This window comes from Ixodes scapularis, unplaced genomic scaffold (genome assembly GCF_016920785.2).
Source record: "Ixodes scapularis isolate PalLabHiFi unplaced genomic scaffold, ASM1692078v2 PGA_scaffold10__122_contigs__length_95168666, whole genome shotgun sequence".
NCBI lineage: Eukaryota > Metazoa > Arthropoda > Arachnida > Ixodida > Ixodidae > Ixodes > Ixodes scapularis.
Genome location: NW_024609836.1, coordinates 60,220,504 through 60,245,098, shown reverse-complemented (window position 1 = coordinate 60,245,098; position 24,595 = coordinate 60,220,504). Strand labels below are relative to the sequence as shown.

The 24,595-nt window shown below is 46.4% G+C and overlaps 1 protein-coding gene across 3 annotated transcripts in view; it reads left to right on the top strand.

Moving 5' to 3' along the window:
- The window catches only part of LOC8033295 (HEAT repeat-containing protein 5B), an 85,861-nt gene that overhangs the window by 20,747 nt on the left and 40,519 nt on the right, over positions 1 to 24,595 (top strand). For 2 of the 3 annotated variants that reach the window (XM_029988706.3, XM_029988713.4), the window contains exons 12-24: positions 1,141 to 1,293; positions 3,823 to 3,922; positions 5,825 to 5,934; positions 6,783 to 6,946; positions 10,652 to 10,684; positions 11,644 to 11,718; positions 15,875 to 16,081; positions 19,960 to 20,028; positions 20,136 to 20,257; positions 21,216 to 21,375; positions 23,011 to 23,200; positions 23,664 to 23,833; positions 24,394 to 24,535. In XM_029988706.3, the coding sequence (XP_029844566.2) occupies positions 1,141 to 1,293; positions 3,823 to 3,922; positions 5,825 to 5,934; positions 6,783 to 6,946; positions 10,652 to 10,684; positions 11,644 to 11,718; positions 15,875 to 16,081; positions 19,960 to 20,028; positions 20,136 to 20,257; positions 21,216 to 21,375; positions 23,011 to 23,200; positions 23,664 to 23,833; positions 24,394 to 24,535 (1,695 nt within the window). The remainder of the gene's footprint in view (positions 1 to 1,140; positions 1,294 to 3,822; positions 3,923 to 5,824; positions 5,935 to 6,782; positions 6,947 to 10,651; positions 10,685 to 11,643; positions 11,719 to 15,874; positions 16,082 to 19,959; positions 20,029 to 20,135; positions 20,258 to 21,215; positions 21,376 to 23,010; positions 23,201 to 23,663; positions 23,834 to 24,393; positions 24,536 to 24,595) is intronic. The other variant, XM_029988717.3, reaches the window with a different exon arrangement.

The window sequence follows — 24,595 nt, the reverse complement described above, 5'->3', positions numbered from 1 at the left end:
ACTGAGCCAGAAGAGGTGACTTCGACGAGAAAAGTTTCCTGACACATGAGGCGAAACTGCAAAACTCCCACGGAGCCGAGTCCGTGGTTTTTACCGTTCACTTTGTCGTGGCCGCGGCTGTGACTGCAATCAAAAGAAAGATAAAGTGCATTTTGAATGTCGCCGTGATGATAACGTCACATGCCTTGCCCTTTCAGTGACGAAGAGTCGCAAATTTCAATTCTAGCATGCTGAAATTAAATACTTAAATGCATCTTTACACCGAAATTGTGACTGGATAAACTAAGCTCATTGCCTCTTCTAGGAAAATACTTGTGGCTGGTGATTAGTCACAAGTGCCGTCAATCAATGAGCTCAAGGTCATTGAAACAATTTCAGCCAATGGCGTGCCCTTATTGTCGCCCTATTCTTACCAATTAATGACCGAACCCTCTATGTGTGCGGCTCTGGCGGCATGGGCCCTGTCAATTTGACACTTTGAGAGTCCAAGTAAAACGCTATGATTATTTCAAGATTTGTTCTAAGAATTCAAATTGAAAGGAAAAACAATGCAATTCATGAATTTACTTTGGTTTATTCGTTATTTTCCTGTTGGTTGCTCAGCAAGACACAGCATTAGTGCGGCATGACTTTCATCCTCTAGCAGCGCTCTACCCTCAGCCTCAAACATGGGTCGCCATGTTTGAGGCTGCTGAGGGAGGTTGGCACAACATACAACAGATGGAGCTCGAATTTGAATAAGATATATTGTAATACTCATACTTCTCCGAATGGTGATTGCATAAGGTTACCTCAAAAAAGTGTGCTTCTCACCGAGCACCGGTGCACTGTGAGGAAGCAACACACAACGAGCTCTCTTTTGCTGGTGTTGCTTCCCCACAGCGCACCCGTGCTCTGTGAGAAGCGCACCCAATGGGGTTAACCCGCTGCGATCAACACCCGGAAAAGTATGAATATCGCCAATAAGTGAACAAACTGTCTCTTTTTGTCACAAACTAATAAATGAATGTGTTCATTCGTGTTGCAAAGCAAAGAGTGAATAAGTGCATCGTTCATTCTTGTCACGAAGGAAAAAGTGAACATCTGTGTGCACTCTCTTCTCGAGATGTTCCTTACACAAGACGTGCCAAACGGTTCCAGGGCCTCCCGTGGTGAGGAGCCTCCTGCCGCGGATGCTGCTGCTGTGGAAGAACTCCTTCCCGCGTTCCACCAAAGAGCTTGAATCCGAGAAAGTTCGAGGGGACGCGTTCACCTGGCAGGTGACCCTCGAAGGGCGATCGGGAGCGCTCAGCTGTGAGTCCACACCGCCTCTTTTGCTTTGACTTATTTCTCTCTTTCCACTCTTTTTCTTTCATCTACAAAAGTCACCTTGCTCAAACATTTTTTGCAGGATTTACTTGGAGGTGTTCTGAAACGATTTAGATCTAACTTGATGGCCGAAACAAATGGCGGATACAACGGTGCCTCGAAAGTACTTTCCAGCTGATGTGTTTAGTGTTGTATTGGCGACACGATCCAACCGTTGTGCCCCTAGTGGCTTAGTTGAGAACTAAACCCTCGGGGAACAACAACGGCGTAAATTATTTGTTTGTGTTTCTGACGGAACGCTCTGCTGACGTAGCCGAATGCTGCGTCATCGTTTTGCTGGGACTCATGCTCCATCATTGAAACACCATTTGAACGCGAGTCTCAGCAGAACGCTGACCTCATGTCCGACCTTTGCTTTGTGCTCGATCGAGAAAAACTACGTAAAAAATCCAGCTTACTTGCCTTGTGTTGGGGTACCCCCGAGCTCCATGGAAAGCAAAATTTAAACTTGTCTCGATCTCTCTCTCGAATCCGGAGATCACGGGAGCGTCTCATGTGTGCAGCGCATCCAACCCCGCGACCAAGCATAGCAAATTATAACGCGCACATAATACATGCACTACACATTCCATGCTCTTCGGGTTCATCGGAATGATTGAGCCGAGTTTAAACTTTTTAACACAGAATGTGTTTATGGGTTGGATTTCATGGAAAAGCGTAATGCTCGAGTGTGACGAAAAGCGTTGCACACTTGGCCAAGACAGCGTAAAGGATGCATAGTCCGCAGCAGGCAATGCATAAATGACGGAGCACATTGGAGGCCTAGTCAGTCGTCATAATTCATACATAAATATACCGAAGAAGAAACAATTGTAAACCGGAAAGATTGACCAAGGAGCCCAGGAGGAGTCGAACCTCAGACATTGCAATCCACAGTCCGACATTTTTGCTTGCTGCCACAAGCTGGAGACGAACTAGAGGGCAAGGAACTGGACTAAGCGTGACTTGCCGCAGGTGGTCGCCTTCGGTAGCACGCAACTGTCCGCGGCGAGTGCTACTCAGTCCAGCATATTTGATTCTGCATACTCTGCATACTTAGTCTGCAGGCAACCATCAGAGGCAAGTTATATACCCAGTCCAGCGCACTTAATGCGGAGGCTACAGTCGCCGGCAGTTATACTTAGTCCAGTAGGCTTAGTCTGCGGGGGGACCGTCGGCCGCAAGCCCTGCTTAGTTCAGAATACTTGGTTCAAGGGCCACTGTCAGCAGCAAGTCATACTTATTCGAGCATACTTAGTCTGCAGGCAACCATGGACGGCGATTCACACTTAGTCCAGCGTACTTAGGTAGTCTGTAGATGACGGTCGTTGGCGATCTATATTTAGTCCATCATACTTAGTCAGCAGGCGACCGTCGCCGGTACTTTATACTTAGTCCATTATGCTTAGTCTGCAGGCAGTCGGCAGCGGTGAGTCATATTTAGTCCAGTGTACTGAGTTTGCGACAGTTGGCGGCAAGTCACACTTGGTTCATCGTAATTAGTCCGCAGGCGATTCTCGGGGGCGAGTCATACTGAGTTCGACCTAATTATATATCTTGTCACAGCCGGCGCTATGATGTCGCGGAGTCAGTCAAGCGGTGCAAAAAGTGCATAATCATGGTGCTCGTATATTGATGGGTTTGCCATCTCCGGTCAAACCAAACACGCGAGAAAAAAAAGGCCGGGTTCGCGGTGCTTCATTGTGCGCAGTTGGTTCAGTCGGTGACGGCAGACCAACAAAGACGATCAGCACCGTGACGATGCACTTTTCTGACTGCTCGATTTGCCCCTCCAAATTGTAGTGTCGACTGCGGTCAGACTTAAAGGGAAACGGAACATAGTTTGTCTGCAGGTGGCCGTCGGCGCGCACAGCCGGTTCCCGACGCTCTCCACGTGGACTCGCGACATCGCTAGACGAATCGTAATGTACCAAAGGATAGCGCAGCGGGTGTACGTCGGAACTTCGGGCAAAATTCAATTGATATTGTAAAAGGTGCTGCAAAAACCTCTTCTTTTCACGATTAACTTCAATTGCCACGAGGGGCTCCTAAAAATTCAAGAGTACTGAGAATTCAGCACGTGCCCAGCGAAGAAGCGGAAACCATGGGAAACTCATAAAACATGGCCGTGACACAGTCTACTCCCAAATAAATCTAAACTTATATATATTGAGGTATTTAGCACACGATGTTGAGAGATGGAGAACAGGAGAGAAAGGATCGCCACTCGTTACAACTATGTTTAATGACAGGAAAAGAAAGAGAAAGAAAAAGACAGAATGATCTGATCGTTCTGAAAAACCCGGAAATCATGGGAGTATGTTGTGTGTGCAGCGAGTCCGAAACCACCCAAAGCTTTCGCAACCGAACATAGCGAATCATAATGCACGCATAATACACGCACAAAACATTCCGTGCTCCCCAGTTTCTTAAAATATTTGAGGCAAACTTTAATTTTTTTGTTCTTCCTCCCAGCTATGGCAAGCTTCCTGAAACACTGCAAAGAGCTGGCCTCGGATGAGATAGTTAGGAGAATTTTGTCACCCGTGGAGTCTGCACTGCTCATGCTGTCCGGGTAAGTGGCAGCTTGTGTCTCGTTTGATTTGATTTGTGTCGCTGCCAAAGCGACACAGAAAGATGTTAACAGTCTCCCACATACATTAGACATTGTAGGTAGGTGTTTGTGGGTAGCTTTGGATCTTTTTTATGCTCTAATCTGCTTGTTGCCACCAGTCGTGCCTCATTACAGGATTTCCAAGAGTAGCTGCATTCGATTTACCTGCTCCTTTTGCACCGGTGCAGAAAAGTGCAAGGCAATGTACTTCCGGTCGTATCTTAATACTGTCACGAATGATGAAGTGACGAACCTTTTAATGGGCCGAACTTGTACCCAAAACAAAATATAAAAAGGTTAGCGTCGCGGGCGTCGATGTCGGCGAAACAGCAGGATCGAGCGCTGGGGCGAAACTTGACTCCGGACCACCACACGGAGCACTTTTTGTGCCTGCGTGGGTTTCTGGAACATTCGGCGTGTAGAACATTCGTAACTCAATCAGACGACTAGGTTCTTGAACTTACGAGAATGTCAAGTTGAAAGAATAAATAGAAGAACAGTCCGCTCACTAAAAACCAAACCCGGAGCCTCCGTATGATAGCCAAGTGCGGTAACCATTCGACCACGCGCTCGCTCGGCAATGCGCGCGGCAATACACATCCTGGAAGTACACTGCCCTACGCTTTTCTGAACCGGTGCAAGAGGCGCAGGTATTAAATCGATTGAAGCTACTACTAATGAATAGGTTAGATGCTACATTGCCAAGGTTTAAGCTGAGCTGAAAAGCCCATCGCATCTTTGTTTTCTTCGTGAAACATGCATTTACTATTTAAAATTAACAGTAGCAAAGCGAAACATGCTTTGAGAAAAGTTTGTGTTAACCTGGTGCAAGAATAGAGTTAAGTCTAGAATAAGAAGAATTTTTATTTTTCCACAGCGGTGCCCCTTCCCGGCAAAAAATGCTCATGCGCAAACACAAAACCCCACTCTAGAGCCGAGGCACCTCTCTCCCTCTCCTTATCGTTCCCCATGCACAGCCAAGCTCTCTCATTCCCCCCCCCCCCCCCCCATTCCCTTGCGAAATACCCATGTTGATGCACTGTGTGGACACGGCCCCTCGCCTCCCCGCTGCTGCCGCCCAAAGTATGTTAGCGAGCTGTTCTGTGAAGGCGTTCCGCAACTTTACAGAACAGTTTGTGTACATACTTTCGCTTCTTCCACCCCAGCCGTCGTCACAGGCACCCCCATCCTGAAAAAGTGTTTCAGCAAAAAAACGAAAAGCATGTCTCTTTGTCCTCCTCTAACACATGCAACGTCTGGTGCAATTGTTCCACCAAAGCAGACATCTCCTCACACACGTCTCCTACATCAATTCCACTAAAAGCAAAGAACCCATTGCAAACATTGTAAAGCACACTGGCTGAAGGCACATCTTCAACATGCCTTTCCACAATGCAGCAGCTACCGTCGTCATCTGCAACACACTTTATGTGGTCGTTTGCAATTTTCGCTTGCAGCTAACATTGCCCACTTCCCGTCAGTTGCAGGTTTTTCTTGACAAAAATACAGCTGCAAAGATTGTTTCCCTTTTACCACAGAATATGATATAGGACTGGATGTCATGAGAAGAGCAACACCCTCCGCTCGAGCTGAACACTCATCATTTAAGCAAAATAGACCCTATGAGGCTACATTGCTTACATGACCTTGACAACAGGGTGTCGCACGACGCCAACTTGGCACATGACATTGCAACTTCACGTGACATCCCTCACACACACAGCATGTGCCCACTCATTCGCAACACATTCCTTGTGTACTTGAGTTTTATCAAACATGACTGAGACAGGTGTGGAGGCTGGTGGCTCTCGAAACTTGGGTCGAAGTCGGACAGAAACATGACGTGGCGTATTTGTTGCGTAGGATTGGACTGACCATCAAGTCGTACGGCCAGCACCTGAAAGCCAGCGCAGCCATGGTGAGGCTGCGCCTGTACGAGACCATGTCTCTCCTGCCGCCGCAGTCCTACGAGAGTAAGTGTACCTTGGGTTGCTCACGACGTGTAGAGTACCTCATACTTACGCCGTTTGCACAACGTCGATCCCACAATCTGATGAAGGCTCGTCAAGGTGAAAGTGCCGTGTTGCCAAGATTCCAGCGATGATCTAAAGGTCTCCAGGTGCTCTGTGCTTTGCTGGGCTCTGCCAGATGCCTTTTGTTGGGTCGACATCTAAGACCCCTATCTCTTGCTGCGTCAATGAGGTAGAGGCCACTCTCTAAAGTGGAGGATTAGTGGCCGAGTGCGTCGACGCATCACACCCCGGAGCGCATGCAGCGAAAGCTTGCACGGCGGAACCTAGGGTTTCTGGGCTTGGTCACCACCCCTCTTTGCTTGGATCTGGAAGAGCATCAAACTGGCGTGCAGTAGTGTATCACTGCTGCGGGGTGCATGTCAAAGACCTCAGGCTAGCAGCAGTATAGCACTGGCAAAACTTCTCATCCGCGGCGGAGACACCAGACGCCGGCTTGGGCCAACCAACTTCCCGCCGCCTAAACAAACACGCAATGCAATTACTTTTACTCTCTAAAGTTAGGATCAAATAAAATATGGTCACAGAAAATAATAAAATATGGTCACAATTAGCCCAAACAGCAAGTGCAGAAAGTCTGCCAAAGTTTTACGCAATTACTTTTACTCTCTGAAGTTAGAATGAAATAATTATGGTCACCGAGGACAGAAACATAGTAGCTCAGTTAGCCCGAACAGCGAGGAAAGTCTGCCAGAGTTTTAACCTCATTTTGGGGCAGTTGACCGGTTGTTTTCCACCTTCCAGTCTGTAAGTTATTGCGACGCTTTTCGCTTCTTTTTTGCACACGACAGGCAGTTACAACAACCTGCTGCGGCTGCTGGTAGCCGAGTTCACGCTCACGGAGAACCAAGCCAACACCACCACCTCTCTGCTCCGCAGCCTGTGCCACTCCGATGACAGCGTCATCCTCGGCTCGTGGCTACAGGAGACGGACCACAAAGCCATAGAAGATCAGGTGTGCTTTTGTCACGGCTCCGGAATGTTTCTTGCTTCCCCTGTTTGGCAACTTCGTTTTTTTTTCGGAGTCGCTATGGTCACTGGCAGGATGAGTATGCCAGGGCATTCTTTTTTGGGCACTCTGCCTCTAGCACGCGCTCCTTGCTTTCCGCAACAAGCGCACAAGGTGCGCACGCTCACAAGATGTCAAATTGTTATCGAAGCTAGGAACTAGGAAGCTTGTACTGGAGGCAGGATGACTTAAAGTCGTCCCTGTTGTTCTTGCCTCTTCAATGGCTATAGACGCTTTACACATGCGCCAAATTACAGCAGCCATTAATGACCTTCAGTTGTCTTTCCCAGATGCCAAGCAACTAAAGCGGGTGTTGACGAGCCTCCACAAAAGTCATTGCTGTGGAGAAAGACACAGCAGAACCTAAAAGGGCAATAACCTGCCCTGCTGTGTTAATGATCAAGTGAAGTAATTGTAATAAAAGGTAACAAAAACTGAAGGTCACTTATGGCGGCACCCATGCACAGCTGCTGCAAAGCATCTATAGAGACGTAGTAGACATTTCGGTACTTTATTGCAAATAGGACGCCTCCGCCCATCATTGCCTTTACTCATATAAGCTGATGTCATGCACCAGAAATGAACGTCAAGAGGAATGTGAGTACGTGCACATCTGAAAGTGGCGATAGTTTGAGGACGTCACGCGATGAACTTAATCTCTAAGGGAGGTGTGCCTATAGGGTGTGAAACAGCTAACGTTCACATGCTATTGCCATTTTTTCTCATGTTTATTTACCAACTGGAGCACTACCATCTGGAAAATCAACTTAGGGGGTCAGATTTCGTGCACAACAATATAACCTGTTTTAGCGAAAGGCAAAGACGAGACAGGTGTCGTACAGCGAACAGCATCTTTCTTGTTGCCAAACTGTTTGCTGACGTGGGTTACTGTAATGTTTTGTGACTTTGTAAGTGTTGTCTTTTAGTTGCTTCTTGGGTCATGTCTACCGCAGAAGCGAAACATTTTAAACTACTAGATCTTTGACAAATTCTCGCATTGTGGTTCGAAGAAATAATTGCACGACACAAAAGAAACAGCAATAGACCAACCTTCTTTAAAATTTTCAGAATCTCTATGCCAATGTCATACCCAATGACCCCGTAAGTAAAAGCAGCATACAAATGGCTCGTATCCTTGTAGTTAACGAGTTTCAGGCAAGGCTTATAAAAGCAGGGGCAAAACCATAATGTGAACACCTTCAAAATTAAAGTAGGGTTTAAAGTGCAGATGAGCTACCTCGTGGGCCCACTCACGTCACATTTTAACCGTTCGTCAGGCCGCATACTAGGATTCAGTTAAAGTTGTCTCTTATCTGGTTCACCAAGGGAAACAATCTAAAAAAAAAAGTATTGATTTTGAAAAAATTTACATTTACAACCACCAACGTCTAGAGAGTTTTTCCAAGAAGTTTAATTTGTTTACACTGCATAGTTATTTTATTTAAAAATAATTTTGGGTTCACCGATGCTAAAAAAAATGAGAGGTTTTAGCACTTCGAACATGATTTTTTCCTTTCCCCTTTTTGGCATAAATTTCACTTTACGAAAACTGTCGTTTGGTAACGGCACGAAAGGAAAGGCTTGCTCATTGTTTTTCCTAGCTGAAATTTAATGGGCAGTGCAACTGTGACATGTGGAACATAACAGCACACAAAGGACGAGTACAAAGGAAAGAACACAACACACAGGCGCTGTTCCTTTCCTCTGCCCTTGTCCTTTGTGCACTGTTATGTTCCACATGTCTTCATACCAACTAGCCCAGCTCGCCACTCTTCTTCAACTGTGACACAGTTTTTTTCTTTGTGGATGTCTTTTATAAAAGATGTCAAGATTTTGCCGACAACATAAGAGGCAAAAAATGTATTCAATTTGTCAGTGCAGTTTTAGCATAAAATAAGTTACTTTTGGGAAATTTTGTTTTCACAATTGCACTCTCCAGGCATTCTGCTGTAGATCTAGTGAAGAAAAATGTTGGGTATTACATTAGTTTTCTAACGATAGTTTTCCTAAACAATATCAGTGTGTTCTTGATAAAAACGACTCTAATTCTTCTTACAATTCACGTTCACAGGTGAAACTTTGCATCGCATTCTGCCTTGCGGCTGCCAGTATATACTGTAAATTTCATTCATATGAAGCTAAAGGTTCAAAAGTTGACCTTTTTGGGTAGTGTCCTCCCTTCAGCCCTTGATCTTATTATCTCGGTACATCTTCTCGGCTGGTGTGGCAGACTCAGGTCGGCATATTTGACTAGAAATTTTGATAAAAAGTTGGAGTGCTATATTTATCTTCTTAAAGGGGCCCTGCAAGCACGTTTTTACTAATTTTTAATTTGTACCAAACCTGAGCGCACTGAACGTAGTAACTTAGTGTAACTTTTATTTTCTTGAAATTCGCTTTATTTTAAAAGTTATAGGCAAATCAAAATTACAAAAACAAGCAAAAAATAACCTCCCTCATGACGTCCTTGGTTGCTTGAGCGGCCGTGAACTAGAGGAGGGGTAGTGAGCTCATCGCGAGCACTCACGGCTACCGCACTCCGTGTCGACGGCGCGAGAGGGCGCCACTAAAGCGTGTTCTGGACAGGCTATATGCAGCGGGCAGCCAGAGCGGCTCTCATTGCATTTGCTGCATGATTAAACACTAATTCAGCATGACACTTCATTGGCTGCAAACGACAGCAAACATGGGGTAAAGATCAGTTCAGAGTGGGAGCCACTTCGCGCTGCCATACCGCGAAACGGCCAAACCTCAAGACAAGCATCTTGCCGAAGGCCTTCGGAAGGCTCGGAGCCGGTCGGATCCTCCTGCCCATACGACCGCAGCGCTGCCGCGTACAACCGGGATTTTTCCGTGTCGGCGCCTGATCCCACTACTTCTTTCTAGTATGCGCCGCCTTTTCCACCGCTTGGTGGCAGGTATGTCGACCGGTCATTTCTTGTTTCCGTACTTTATAAACTGCATTTGTTTCTTTTCTGTTCTAAAATAGTGAACAAAAACTACTTTTATAAGTAATTGAAACGGTTCGCGCCACTTATATTTTGTATTTCGACTAAAAAGAAGCTTTTAGCGGCTCTGACCAGTAGTAAGCCAAGGACCAAAGACGTCACATTTTGCGCGCTTTCGGTACCGCGGGTCGCCCTCGTCGGTGGAGGAGGTTTCCGCGTCGTCCGGTTAAAATATGACGCACTGATAATTAGTTACTTTCTCCGTGCCCGCTGGCTTGCCCGAACCCCAAGAGACGTGGAAACCGCAAAAAAGGTAGACGCTTAAATATGATTGCAGGGCCCCTTTAAAGGCCAGTTCACACATTAATGGTGTTTGAGTGTTATCGACTGCATCGCAATCTCTCATAACCACTTACGATGGAAAAACCACATTGGCACGGCGGCGATCTATCGGGTAGGTCGGGAATACTTTGGATCTGCATGTAACTAGATCAAAGGTTTTGGAATGTTTGCGAGATCAAATCTATGCACAGTCTGTGAGAAATTTAACACCTATAACATTGCCAGCATCGGTCAGCTGACAAAAGATTGTAACGCTCACCTTTTCCTGAATGCCTAACGAGATGCAGAGTGCCCAAAAAAACGCTAACGTGTTAGCAGAGCTAGAGGGAAAGGGAATCTCAACGGCGTCCCAACTTTTTAGATGGAGCCCCACAGGAAGTCGGACAAGGCCTTTGTGAGTATTGGTTGCACTTGAGCGGGCCTTAAGCTTGCCCGCCCCCCCAGCTTGCGCCTGTTAGATGACGTGGCACGTGTTCTCTCGTCGTCTGCTAAGCACGTGCAGGCGGCCATTGCTGTCGGAAGCATGATCCATGTGCCGGCATGTTGCTGCTAGAGGACCCGACTGTTTTTTGTTTTGTGCTACTTTGCACGAAACATTGTTCGAAACATATGTTATTTGCTTACTTAGAGTGCTCGTATGCGCGTGCTACATAGTGGCTTTGCTACTGTCCCTACCATGTTCTGATTATGGTAGAACCCGCTCTAAAATGAGAATCTAGCAAATGCTGCAGTTTCACTTCTGTTCGGAACAAACAGTTCAAACAGTGGCCATTTTGAGAAGGCGATGCTAGCAACTATTGTTTTTTTTTGAGAGATTAATTGTTGGAAGGCAAAAACGTACTTGGGTAATTCTATCTGTTGTAGCTCATACTACTTGTGATAAAAAGAAAAAAAAAACAGATTTCCTGCTTGACTATCAAAAGTTGAGATATGCAACCATTTTTACTTGCAAGTTTCTTGCAAGTTTCTTGCCTGTGTTATTTAGCCATCAGTACTATCGTAGTTCATCCTTACCTAATAAAGTTGTTAGTGAACTTTTTTTGTGCTAATTGTTACATTCTTGTTTTTGTTAGAAATAGCAAGTTGCCTTCTTGAAATGGCTGCAATACAGTAAGAGCCTTGAGGATTTCTATGTCTTGCAGTGGCATATTACAAGCCATTTCCTAGGTCATTTTTGTCTGTATTGCTGCTATGATTGAGATTCCAAAGATGCTACGGTTTGTCCTCATATTGGTTCGTGCTGAAATTGTCTTTAATGCATACAATGTTGATTTTGCACCTTGCTGTTTTTTTTTACTATGTTGACGTACGGTTTAGACTTCCTTTGGTTTATGTTATTGTTTCTCGTTGCAGTTGCAGCCAAATAGTGCTTCGGGCTCGGGGGCATTGGAGCATGACACCACTGCACTGTATAGATCGCTTAACAAGGTACACAAGCACTCTGTTTAAAAAAAACAAAAAGCAAAAAGAAAAAAAGTCAAATATTGGTGCTACGGTGCAAGTGGTATTCATCAAGGCACATTTAATTTCAGGTTGCTTTCTTTTCTGCACAGCTGAACTTAAAAACCTTCCATGAGAACTGTATGGGTAGGAACCGAGGAAGAGGAAAGGATGTGAATGAGAGGCTAAGTCAGAGCTCCGAGCTCTGGTTGGAATGATTAGCGGATAGACGCAAAGTTAGCTTTGTCTCTGTCTTTACTCGCCGTTTGAACGCGTTCAAACTTAAATGTGAATATTTTGGCAGAACTCCATCTGGTTAGGTAAGTAATAGGAGATTGTACTTAGTAGACTCTAAACGTTCAAACTCCAGTATTTGCGTTCGAAGAGCGAGTAAAGTCAAAGGGAGCTAGCTTTGCGTCTATCCACTAATCATTCCAACCAGAACTCTGAGCTCTGGCTTCCTCTCTCACTCTCATCGCCTCCTCTCCCTCAGTTTCTACCCATGCAGGAGTATCTTACAGCATCTCACAAAAGAAAATACAGACTTCAGGACATGTTTCTAACTTCAAGGCCGGTTTACGCACTCGCATTTGAGTGTGACTGAGCGAATTGTGCTGTGGCCCGCTTGCGGCCGCTCACGACCAGTGTTGGGAAGTACAGTGCAATCCACTTATAACGATACCACATATAACAATGTTTCGCTTATAACGATCAGTTTTTAAACTAAAAAAGATTAGTTTCAGGTTTTGCACATTATCATTTTATGTGAACTGCACGGTACTTTAAGTACATTGCACTTAAAGTGCTACTTCAAGTAGGTTTAAAAAACTTGTACTTTACTTGAAGTACATTCTCTGAGTGTGTACTTCAAGTATTTTTTTCTGGTACTTTCTGGGGAAAGTACAACTCCCGACTTCGAAGTACATTCCCCAAATTTGAAAACAAAAAAATAGCATATCGTAAAATCCAGAGAGATGCCCCACCCCCGAAAGATAGCCCACTCCTAGTAATAGTAGTGTTGGGATCAATGATGACCTCAGCATAAATGCGGCCACTTAGCTATTGCGGGAAGTACAGTCACCTTTGCTTCGTTGCCCCTCGCCACCGTAACAGGCTTGAAGGGACACGACCTAAAAATAGCAATTTTTTAAAACTTTTCTTGATCCTACATCGAAAGACAGTCCATTGCATATTTTGAGCCGATTTGCTCTTGATGTTAGGTGGGCTATCTCTCTGGATTTTACGGTGTTGTCATAAGAAAACATGCTATCGGCTTCTGAGACGTCATCTCGTCATTTCTCCGAGTGAAGTAATGGCGGCTATAAGACCAATACACGTAAGTGCCTTATAAGTTGACTTCGTCAGTGAGAGTGAAACATCTACTCTGTGGCAACCTGACTTTATTCAATATTCACCGCCATTTCAGAAAGTAACTGGTGCACCCCCATTACCCCTGGGACAGTGCACACCAATTCGAAAAAAAATGAGACGTTTACGAATCTCCGCAACGTGAAATTAGAGCGCAGCTCTTGAGGAGGAGGAAGAGGGGAGGGTATGTCCTTCTCCTCCTCCTTCCATCTTCCTCCTCTTTCCGTCCTCCTCCTCTCTCCCACCCCTCCTCCTTTCTTACTGCTCCTTCTCTCCCCTCCTCCTCCTCTTCCTTTCCTCTTCCTCCTCCCCACGTGACGTCAATTTTCCCGCTAAATCACGCGGAGAAGCTGAATTTGTTCGTAGGTGACGTGACACCAGTGTATGTGACTTCATTTTTCCCGCTAAATTTAGCGGGGAAGCTGAATTGGTGTTGATGTCACGTGACGTCAATTTTCCCGCTAAATTCGGCGGGGAACTGAATTGGTGTTGAGGTCACGTGACATCAATTTTCCCGCTAAATCTAGGGGAGAAACTGAATTTGTTCATAAGTGACGTGACGCCAAGTCATGTGACGTAATGTTCCCCGCCAAATTTAGTAGGGAATTGAGTTGCTGTTGAGAACACTCGAATCAATTTTCCCGCGAAATTTAGCGCGGTTACGGCGACGTCGAGGGCGACGCCGCTCAACCCGAAAACAAGCACCTTGCAGCTACGCTTTAAAAAAAAAACAACAACGCTGTATTAGGGAAATAAATGACATCATGAAAGATTGTGTTAAAAAGTACTTGTACTTTGCTTAAAAAGTACATTGTATTTATAGTACTTTAATTCAAGCATGTGGTGATTGGTGGACTTACTACTTGTCTTGAAGTACATAACCTCTCATTTACTTTGTACATTACTTCTAAATGCTTTTTAGATGTACTTTACCAACACTTCTCATGACGAGAGAGAATTCACCGCCGCCATCTGTCGGGTAGCCCTGGAAACACTTCCGATCTGCGTATAGCTAGACAAAAAAATTTGCAGTTTTTGTGAGATCAAATCTATGTGCTATCTATAAGAAATGATTGCTTATAACATTGTCACAGGTCTCTCACACCCTCTGTGAAAAAATGATGCGTCAAGCTTTCAGAATTAGGCTTACAGATTGGAAGTTTTTCAAGGCCACCTGGTAAGACGGTGACAGTGTGTCAGTGTTTTTGCTCGTCGCAGGCGAGCACCAGAGGGTGCAGCATGCTCTGTCACACTCATGTGCAAACGCGTGAACCAACCATAGCACTGTACATATAGTAACACAAAACTATGTTCACAAGAGTTAAGCCTGCCTCCATGTCATTCTGTGTTGTGAAGTGCCCTATTTATTTTTTTTTTCCCCAAGTTTTCTGAGTGTGTTAGATCTAGAGCTGTACTTCAGCTTTTTCATCAGCAGCTTGGAAAGCAGTTATAATTTAGTTAGCGGACTCCTGAAGCTTACTTCTTATAACGCTTAGTTGTGTGCACATAGCATGTGCTTGGGACTGAATTGAATATGAATTGAGTAAGTTATCCTGGCAGAAAGGCTTTAAAAGTTGAATCAAATATTGTAAAATGTAAAATCCAGACAAGGAGAGAAGATGCCATTCCTCTATGGGCTGAGAACTAAAGTTATACTTCAGTCCTTGGTCTACTGCAATATTTCACATGGAGTTGATATGGCAATACCAAGTCTGCAGTTAGCTTTTAAGTATTTTAGCAACTGAAAGGTGTGGGTGGAATTTTTATGAAACCTTCCTAATTGAAGGCAGGAAATTTTAATAAAATAACATATGTCCATCTGTAAAACAGTAACTGTGTTCCTATATTGCAAATAATTTGTGGCAAATGTATTAAAATCTATATGTATATTTTTTATTTGAATTGTCTTCCAACAGACGCCACTGACACGTGACCGGCGTATTGTTTAATAGCCATGACCGTTTTTATTTTTAAGGACGCATCAAAATTTTAGCTGGCAAAAAAGAAATTGATGTTTGTTTGTTTTTTTCAAAATATCCTTGCTGAGTAGCTTTATCTAATAACCTTTCAAATTATTTGGGACTTATGAATGCAGTTGTTTTATTTGAAACCTCAAATTGGATACAATGGTATTCAAGTTGATATATCCAGATACACCGCCATATTCAGATCAGCATCCTGTTACGGATTCATGTACTAAGCATTCACATCTGTCTTGGAAAAACTGCTTGTGTCTTTTGTGCGTCCCAAAGGTGCTTTAAATGTGTGGCATATATAGGCCCTCGATGACATCGTTCTGTCACCTAATGTCACATGACTACGACATCACAGTGTCGCATGTCATGGTGTCCTATGATACACTGTCGCATAAAAAATGATCTGACTGTAGGCTCGTTCGATTTACCCGCCTTTCTCGCGCCTGTGCAGAAAAGCGTAGGGCAGTATGCTTCCGGTACATGTATTTAGATATGACCGGAAGTACACCACCCTACACTCCTCTGCACCGGTGCAGGAGGCGCGGGTATATCGGGCGAGCCCACCGTGTCACTCCTACTCAGGGCTCGTCACCCTTTCTGGCGCCGGACTCGGACACCAACTGTCACGAACGCCGTGACGTCATTAGCATGACGTCACTAGCGTGATGTCACTGTCGAGACCACATCCCGGAGCGCAAACGCGAAATCCCTAAGAGCCAGCCCTGCGAACTCTGCACATTTAAAATCTGGCTCCTGATCGCCTGCCGCCCGGCCGTTACCTGACGCTCCGCACCGTGCAGGGCGACGCGTTGCCGGGACCGCTGCCCCTGGGAGTGGCCGTCATCGACATGTCGGTGGTCCTGTACGGTCTGGTCTTTCCCCACGTGGCGTTCAAGCACCGCCTCCAGATGCTGGACCACTTCTCCGAGTGCGTGCGACACAGCAAGGCGACGCGCCAGGAGGCAGTCCAGATCAACATCTTCACCGCACTGCTCAGTGCCCTCAAGGTAAGGCAGTTCCCGTTGCCCAGAACCGTTCTAGCCGATAGATATAAAAGGGGAATAGACTGAAAGCCCGAGACTAGAAACTACAAGGGACGACAAAACGCAGGAGTCCAAGACTCCGTCGTGTCGTCTCTCATTCTCCCTAGCTGAGGGGTTTTCGTCTGTCATGTGCACCCATCACCAGCTCGTCTGTGCCCCGACTTTCTGTGAATAAAAAATTTTATGGAAAATTGCTAGGCAATTGCGTTGGATATGTGAAACGTTCTTGCACCACAAACATTTAGCGATACTCTGAGTTGCCAGACGCCTACATTCACGACACTTTTCATCGGATAATTTAACGCGTGATGTGTCTACACTCAATAGCTGTTTCTAGAATGAAGCGATACCACCGCTAATCAGGCCGATAAACCTGGCGATCTTCCAGAGCCTTCCACACTCTTGACCTCCTCTCCCTCCGTGCACACGGGTGGTCGAGCTCCCCCTAGCCTGCCCCTCCGAGTTACATGACATCCCCGTTAAACAATCAGTGCCGAGCACCTCACTCCACCTCTCCCACCCGATAACGATAATAATCGGTGTCGAAACTTGCGGCCGCGCTTTTATCCAGCATTCACTTTTATCTGGGCTTCATAAAATGTTGAGCACCTAGCCAAAGAACGTTTCACATTAAAACGTGTGACAGGGTTTCAAGTTGCCGTCTGCCGGACGCAGAATGGATGCCCCTCGGGGCTTTCTTGTCAAATGCGCCTCAACTTATGGCGACATGTAGTGACATGCTGGAAAGTCACTCGCCTTATAAGCTAAGTGGTCTGGATTCGATTCCTGCCTGGCGCTTTTACTACGATAGCCTCCCCTCGGAAAGCCACGCTTTTATCCAGGCTTCACTTTTAGGCTTCACGAGACACCAAATACTTAGACAAAGAATGTTTCACATTAAAAAGTTTGTGTAAAGCAATATTGGGATTATTTCCAATATTTCCAATATTTTGGGCTTCACATGCTTTCATTTTAATTTTGGTTGCTTCAGCTTTACGTTCTGAAGTTGTAGTCATCTCCTGTTGCAGTTTTAAATATGATTGCATCTCTAGGGCCACCAGACCGCGAGATTGAAAATGTTTTTTCGTTGCGACTCAATAGCTGAATTTAGCAGGAAAACTTCATGTATACACCACATGATCATTTTCCCTGCTAAATTTAGTGGGGAAACCTCGTATATACACCAATTCGATTTTACTGCCAAATTTAGTGAGAAAACCGTGTGTACGTACACACCAAATCAATTTCCCTGCTAAATTTAAGGGGGAAACCTTTTTGTAAACGACAATTTAGTCTTCCCGCTAAATTTAGCAGGGAAACCTGATGCATACTTCAATTCAATTTCCCTTCCAAATTTAGCGAGGAAACCTCATGTAAACCCCACCTCAATTTGCCTGCTGAATTTATCGGAGAAACCTCGTGTAAACACCAATTAAATTTCCCTCCTAAACATAACAGTAAAACCTCATGTATTCACTGGTGATGAACCGAATCTGCTGAACTTTTGAAGGAACATTCGGCGCATGCCCAACTTTTGAAGGAACATTAGGCAAAGGTTTGACGAAAATTCGGCAAACGTCTGCGCACGCTCGAGAATGCGACGGGGCAATGCACTGCAAATGGACGCTATGCGGTTATGTAGTTACCATCGTACGGTGCAGTACTGCCAGTGGTTTCGGCGAGTTGCAGAGTAGGCGATATGGTAACTTTGGGTTTGTCAACCTTTGTGAGTGTGCTTCTCTTCAATATTTTCTGCATCAAGAACAGAAGATCGATCAGGAATTGACGCAGTCCACTCCGCAAGTGACAAATGATGCGGTACATTTTAGATGATGCAATCTTCATTTGGCCTTCATGAAGGCCACAAAGGCCTTGGTAATGTTCCTCACAAACACGGAATTATCAGACACTTCGTAGGGTGCTTAAAAATGCCTGTGAGATTTTGAATATTTGTACCATTGCTCGCCCTCATTGACAACTTCACCTTATCTTTCTTCCTCATCGTCATATCTTTTCTTCCCCCTCGCCCTTCTCCCCAGTACAGAGTAGCCAACCAGAACCTACGTTCAGGTTAACCTCTCTGTCCTTCCTCAACAAACCCTTCTCTCTCTCTCATTTGACCTTTCGAGTGATGCAACGAGGTAGTTGCAACATTGAGTGACAAGTACTTTAAAGCACTTTTTGCAGTTATAGCAATCCTGTTTTCGACCCACAAGTATAGTTTGTGCCAAACAAAATAATATTGCTCTTTACTTCGTGTTATTTTGCGGTTTTCATCTATCCGCATAAAACAAAACACAGAACTACTATCATGCTCGATGTTGCACATCCGGCGTTCCTAACTCTTCTCATCTTCCTAAACGTCCACGTGTGTCCTAACATCAGAAACCATCATTTTAAAAGTTAAAAACGAGATGTTGCAAATATGGGACGCACACTTTCATGCAAAGCTGGCGTCAAGTGACTCAAATCGAAAGAAAGTCCGAGTACGCCCAAGTACTTCTTGTTCCTTGATGACGCTTGCTAGCCAATGGAAGCCTATCCATCAGATTTCTGCTACAGACGACATTGGGACAGGGGAAGGGGCCGTTTTGCGCAGCTTCAAAGCTGATGACGTCGGTTCGCTCCATGAAACAGTTAATGCTTTTGCATTAAAACATTTATATTTACAATAATATTGTTATCTCTTCTAATGAAGGTTCAGCAGCCGTTGCATTTATTTTCGCACACGAAACGGTGACTTGCAGAGAAAGTAAAAATAGCACAGTGGTCTGCCTTTATTCTAACAATGTACACACACTTGCAGGCTTGTGCATGATGAGGCCTCAAAACCGAAACTTGCGTATCATGGCTGCGCTCGCTACTACCCAACCTTGTTGTCAGAACATTTCTGCAAAATGTCACTATAAAATTGCCAGTAAATACACAAGAATGACACCAATACAAATGCCTTGTAGAATACCACCTTATTGGTGTCAATATCATGCATTAAAAAGAAATCCTAAAGAACTTCTTTTTTTTTTTCGGCCATGAAAACGAAATATCAACTTATAAGTCTGGCAGCAATGTATATTTGCCGAATCTTTAAAAAAGTTCAGCAAAACTTCGGCTTTGTCGGATCGCAAGATTCGGCGCCGAATTTTCGATTCGGTAAAAGTTTAGCTCATCACCAGTGTTCACCAATTCAATTTTTCTGCCAAATTTAGCAGGAAAACCTTGTGTAAATGCCAATTCAGTTTCCCTGCTACACTTAGTAAGAAAGCGTTTCCTCATTAAATATGGCGGGAAAACCTCGATTTTTGTATAGTTGCCACACCGGTTCAATTTCCTCGCTAAATTTATCTGGAAAACTTGAATCGGTGTATAAACATACACCAATGCAAGTTAGGAAGAATTGTCGCGAACACAACACTGCACTGAGGCAGTCCGAGCTGGACAGTCTGGATTGGCGTTTGAAGAGGTGCAAAGAATCCCAAATGCTATCGCATTACATTTCTGGTAGCTGCCAGACGAGCTTTAGTAAAACCGGCGTCCTGGAAAGGACTCTGTCAAACAAGTGCCGTAGTTTGTTTTGGAGGAATTTACATCATATTTTTAAGATTCTTAAAGTACTCTTCACTCAATAAACTTTTTTATACATTGCCTAGAGTACAAATCACTTCATACTTTTTTTTTAAATCACCGGTTTCATGCTTTATACTTTTAATTATTATTTCTACCAGATTGTACCACTGTTATAGATGTTGCCCGGGATCAGATTTTATGTAAGGCGCTGCAATATTTACTTTGCTTCTACATTGCCCTCTTGTAACATGGTGGTTTCATCCCTCAACTCTGCCCAGGCCTTGGCCGAGACAAAGAATTCGTTGGGAGGCGAAGACGTCCGCAAGGCAGCTGTCGGTCTCATTCACGTGAGTGGGCTTTTCGGCAAACAGTTTGATGCAAATTATGTCCATTTCTTCCTCAAAATATAGTTTATACAAAGAGGCCACATAAGCTTGTCTGTTTCCTTTTTCAGGGAGCCCTGAGTCATCCGAATCCAATCCTGCGCTGCGCCGCAGGAGAGGCATTGGGGCGCATGGCACAGGTGGTGGGCGACGGCCGCTTTGTTGCCGAAATGGCCCAAGACAGCTTCGACAGGTTGGGACTTTGGATACCTCTGCGTTTTATTTGTTTGTTCATTTTTTTATTTATATAGCAATATTGCTCATTTTATGAGTAGACCCCAACAGGGGGTACACAATAACACAAATCTGCAAAGAATGACGACAGAGGCAGAAACATAATTTGAACAGTTGCAAAGGATAAATACCACCTAAACAGTTTAAGGAAGATGCAGAGCCAACGTATTCAACAACTCCAGCTGAACTGTTTCTCAAGGAGGCCTGTTCGTGGCAAGAGGAAAATTTTTAAACAATTGCCACAATACCTAACCGCAACCGTGGAGAATCTGTGCCTTTGTCTCGTGGAATAGAAAAATGCTAGCAGTTATCGCGATTAGTTTTGCAATGCCCACCGATAACTTTGATTGCAAACCGGTCGTCTAAATCTAGTGAGGATATTCAACCGTAAGATTGCAAACCGGTCGTCGTGGTTGCGCCCATAGTCGGCGACAGGTCAAAAAGCCTGTAGAAGCATCGCCTCCGGCGCAAGGTTTCTCCCTTTGAGAACACTTCAGCGCACATTCTACCAAAGCCCGGCAGAAGGCAGTGAGCATGGGCTGAAGGCAAAGCTCCTTCCGAATTCTTAACCTGTCGCCGACAATGGCCAAACAGAGCATCATTTGAGTCAGGGTCCCCAAGAAATCCATCTTTACTGCGAGCAGGCACGTAGCCAGGATCTTGGTTCGGGGGGGGGGGGGGGGGGGGGGGGGCTTGCCCATGACAAAATGCTGTATGAGGGGAAGGGGGAAAGGAGGGTCCCAGCAAAATAAAAGATTTTGGGGGGGGGGCCGGGCCCCATGGGCCTCCCCCTGGCTACGTGCCTGACTGCGAGATCGTAGTTCAGTCGGACCGCTGGAAACGCAAATTATGAGATAGTCCCAACACATCAGTTGTGGCAAGCCCCATGCCGGGCGCGTCTCTAAATTGCGTTGCAGGCTGAAGACGGCGCGTGACGCGGTGTCCCGCACGGGCCACTCGCTGGCCCTGGGCTGCTTGCACCGCTACGTCGGGGGCATGGGCTCGGGTCAGCACCTCAACACTAGCGTCAGCATCCTGCTCGCCCTGGCTCAGGACATGAACGCCCCCGTGGTGCAGGTGGGACCGCACGACACCCCTCGATCGTGCCGACAGCGTCCGGTGCCGCGTCCCTAGCAGTATGATGCCCGGATTGAAATACAGCTGCAAATGTCGCTCCTTGTGTACTTCAGGCATTACCGTAAAGTTCTGAAAGTATGCCCATCTAAAATAAACAGATACGGGTTAATGGGGAAAAATATGGGGTGTGCATTGTTTGGAAGTGCAACAGCTCAGTTCTTTTCTATAAAAAAAATGGTGATAAGCGCGAGGAGTGGGGGGACCGGGCTGCCACTACAAATTACAGGAAGCGGAAACTGATGCCAGAGATCGTGGACACAGCAACCTTGTGTTTCAGGGTGTGTCGAGTATGCAGGAATTCTTTATGAACTCCCCTGTTGCAGCGCATCCACGCTTCACGATGCAATAGTTGCGCAAAAACCCGCTACAGACTCTAGCGTCATGGGAACCAATGTCCTTGCGCATGCGGATTGCGAAAAAAATTAAAATTGCAGGAGCCCGCCATGAACTCGCGTGTGACGGGAAGAGATGCCGCAGATTGCAAACGCACCAGATGCGCGTTTCGCGGTGCAACAAACGCAGGAAACCGCTACTAACTCGCGTTTCATGGGAACCAGCGTCGCGTGCAAATGCAGGAATGAGCTACGAACTTCCTCGCCACAGGAACAGATGCTACAGATTGTGGATGCAGCAGATTCACGCGTCGCGGCACAGTAAACGCAAGGGAACCCGTGGCGAACACGCGTGTCGCATGTGCCGATACCAACGCAATTCCCGTGAGACATCGTGAAATTGATATCAGGCAAAAATTGGTGAGTGGGCGTCGTTTCGGAATTTTTACGTTACTGACATTCAGCCCAAGAAACGGGATGGGCGATCTCTCGGGGGGCGGGCATTCTCTCCGAATGTAATGGTACATGACCAGACGGCCTAGATAAAACGAGTAACCTGCACATGGAGGAAAATGGGACAGCAGAGTTAGGGTGTCGGGAACGCACCTTCGACCGGTTTGTTCGGCGTCTTATTCCGCCCACGCTTCGAAGGTGACCCCGAAAAGGCAAAAAATGTTGTCGCAGAAGTAGGCTCGCCACGCCGTCGGACGTCGCGAACCCAACGGTCGGTCATAGGAGGTCCGTCAAAGAAGACAGACGCACGCGACGTCGCCGTCGTTACAGCATCCCTACTCCCGGCTTCCGACGGTATCGTTGACTGTCAAGCAGGAGATTCACCCACAGCAGAACAGGCATTTGCCGTATCCACCTCTGTCGCCCTGCCACCGCCAGGATCACGGCAGGCAGCCTTACGTCGTCATTAGGCCAAAATCGAGGGGCCACCAACTGGGACATAGCACAGCAGCTGGAAATGCGTCACAAGTACCATACTAGCGCTCTCAGACAGCTCGAGAAACGCGAGGCGAGGCAAGTCGAGCATCTCATTATTGCTCCGCGGCCAATGAGACTGCGGTACTCCCCGGCAAGGACGCCGAACGACGAATTGTTATGCGAAAAGTTGAGGCCGTCGGCGACCGTAGTCGGAGACGCAATCCCAGCTCCACACTAGTGCTTCCGACCCCGAGGCCTTCTTCGGTCGCTGGTTTGGGTGCCGAGCGCCACGACCCCGCCCCGTTGCCCGCAGGTGTGGGCCCTGCACGCCCTAGGCCTGATTGCCGACTCGGGAGGGCCCATGTTCCGGGGCTACGTGGAGCCCACCCTGTCCCTGGCCCTGAAGCTGTTACTCAGCATGCCCCCGACACACGTGGACGTGCACCAGTGCATCGGCAAGTGCCTCTCGGCCGTCATCACCACCGTGGGGCCCGAACTCCAAGGTGAGGGACTCGCCCGTGCTCGGGAAGGCCAGGACGCGGGTGCCATCGAAGACAGTGAAGGCCGGTTTACGTGTGCTGCGTCTCTGTGCCGAGAAAGTTCCAAGTCAAATTCGGGATGAGCGGGATGGTTATGTTCGTTTGCAAGTACGTCTCCTGAGCGCTGCCATCTTGATGTTGGCGTGGGTAGATAGTCCGATAGTCAAGCGTTGCTGAGGCATACCCACGGTTTTCAGACTGGCGCCCAAACAAAGCGTTTTCCATCCTCGGTGGCCAGACTAGTAGTCGACGGCTGCTTGCAAACGTCCATACGACACTCGGGTGTAAGGAGGAAACATAAACGGATGGACAGACATGGCTCCCAACTGGCAACAATCATGCCTGTCCATATGTTTACATTCTTTTCCTAAATATGTACTTTCTATTATTGAGCATGACTCAGTCCCCTATGACGCAACCGACGCAGGCAACACCAGCTCCATCAGCACTGCACGGTCCTCTCTGCTGGTGGCCTGCAGCATCATGCAGGATCACGGGGATGCCCTGGTGCAGACGGAGGCCATCTCCTGCCTCCAGCAGCTGCACATGTTTGCACCTCGCCACGTCAACCTGTCCTCCCTCGTCCCCGTGCTCTGCGTGAGTCCTGTGCAATTCTTTCTGCTCATGCCTAACGCTCGTGCCTAGTTTTAAAGGGGCACTCCGGCGGTTTTCTTATAGTTCCCGATTTGCCTGAAAATTTGCTAAACACACCAACAAACATCGCTGAAATAGTGATCCAAATAATGGGCCAAGGTATTTTTTTTGCAAAGTTATTAAAAATACAAAGTTGGTTTTTTAAAGTGAAAGTCTCCACTGGCAGCAATGAAAAAGTGATGTCAGAGGTGTTTACGTGGAAACGTGAAGGCAAAGACACGCCATATTTTTTTTTTGACATACCAGCACATGAATCTAAACATGGTTTTTGCAGAAGAATGAATAAAAATAAAAAATATTTTTGGTGTTCCAAGGGTTTCTTTTTTTTATTGCTGCTCCAAAATGAACTTTTGGCAGTTCCAAAGGGTGCTCCCAAATGACTCGAACCAATCGCATCGCTGCTAGAGAGTGCTTTGGAGACTTAGTTCGAGAACCTGTCGTGCTAAAGAATGGAGACAAATGTAGAAGACAGAACTTTCCAAGAAGGACGACGGTTCTCACAGAGTGCCCTGAACTGCCCGCACCTGCTCCTGCGGCGCGCGGCCGTGGCCTGCCTCAGGCAGCTGTCACAGCGAGAGGCCCGAGAGGTCTGCGAGCACGCCGGCTCTTGGGCCAAGGAGAACGCCAGAGTGGGCGCCTCCAACGGTGAGTGGCTGCCCGTCTTTCTTACACTGGTTGTCTTTCGTTAAGGCACGCTAGACGCCC